This window comes from Macrobrachium rosenbergii, chromosome 54 (assembly GCF_040412425.1).
Source record: "Macrobrachium rosenbergii isolate ZJJX-2024 chromosome 54, ASM4041242v1, whole genome shotgun sequence".
Classification (NCBI taxonomy): Eukaryota; Metazoa; Arthropoda; class Malacostraca; order Decapoda; family Palaemonidae; genus Macrobrachium; species Macrobrachium rosenbergii.
The window spans coordinates 29,116,967-29,118,197 of NC_089794.1; the positions used below are offsets into that span (position 1 = coordinate 29,116,967).

The 1,231-nt window shown below is 45.9% G+C and overlaps 1 protein-coding gene across 1 annotated transcript in view; it reads left to right on the top strand.

Moving 5' to 3' along the window:
• The first annotated feature begins 689 nt into the window (after positions 1-689).
• Positions 690-1,231, top strand: part of LOC136834930 (adenosine receptor A2b-like) — a 6,353-nt gene continuing 5,811 nt past the window's right edge. Inside the window, exon 1 of the mRNA XM_067097771.1 lies at positions 690-1,231. This exon is cut by the window's right edge and continues 810 nt beyond it. Within this exon, the coding sequence (XP_066953872.1) occupies positions 1,115-1,231 (117 nt within the window). The 5' untranslated portion in view covers positions 690-1,114.

Sequence of the window (1,231 nt, forward strand, 5' to 3'; positions counted from 1 at the left end):
GTCATGTTGATGGCGAGTGCGTTCATGAAGGGGGTTCCTCTGTCCATTTTATGACAAGGTGGTTGCGCTCATGAAGGTGTTCCTCTGTCCATTTTATGCAAGTGGTTGCGTTCATGAAGGTTTTTCTGTGTCCATGTCATGATGAGGTGGTTTCGTTCATGAATCTGTTCCATTGTCCATGTCGTGATGATGATGTGTGCGTTCATGAAGGTGTTCCTCCGACCCTGTTATACTGTAATGAAGATGTGTGCGTTCATGAAGTTGTTCCACTCTCCATATGATAATGATGATGCGTGCGTTCATGAAGGCGTTCCTGTGTCCATGTCATGATGAGATGGTTGTGTTCATGAAGCTGTTCCTCTGTCCATGTCATGATGATGATGTGTGCGTTCATGAAATTGCTCCTCTATACGAAAAAGATGCGAGTTCACGTGGCTGTTATTCGACGCGATAAAAGCCGTCAGCTAAACGTTGCGTGTTCACGTGGCTGTTATTCGACGCGATAAAAGCCATCAGCTTTTATCGAATAAGGGTCTTTCGTTTACGCAAATAAACTCTAAGAAACACTTCTTCTTTGCCATTTCCGTGAGAAATAAGGGGCAGACAGAACTCACCAACCGAAGAGGTCTCCCGCCGGAAAACGGCCAGCTATCGTTACCGCTCGTACATCACCCCCTAAAAATAGAATTAGTAGCACAGCGTCCGTCCCGCGACCAGCCTGAACTCGACACAAATATCCTTCACTCTTCGCTCGGCCAGTTACGTAGGAGGAGCAGAAAGACGAGGAGCTAGTGCTGGTCTTGGATTTCCTCGTCTCCCTCTCTCTGTCTCTCTCTCTCTCTCTCTCTCTTTCTCCCTCTCCTTCTCCCTCCTCCAGGTTTAGAATCGTGTTCTGAATGACGGTGAAATATACAACGAATATTGCCTACGATTCTTTTTAGTTTTGTGATTGCGAGACAATTCGCGCATTTCTTAAAATGCGTCGTGATAAGATTCAAGCGGCCTGTACTATTTGTTTTCATTGAAGGTTAATTTTAAAAAACTGCCGCAGTTCGTTTTGAAAAGAAAATCAGAGTGTTACTTTCTCCAGTGAACTATTTATTCCAAGGTCAAAATGGTGAGCCAATACTCGATTAACCCGACCGAAGAGGGAATGCTCTCAGAAGGGAAGAGCGACCCGACACTTCTAGGGCGTGAGGAGGAGGAGAACAGGGCCCTCATTATCGCCACC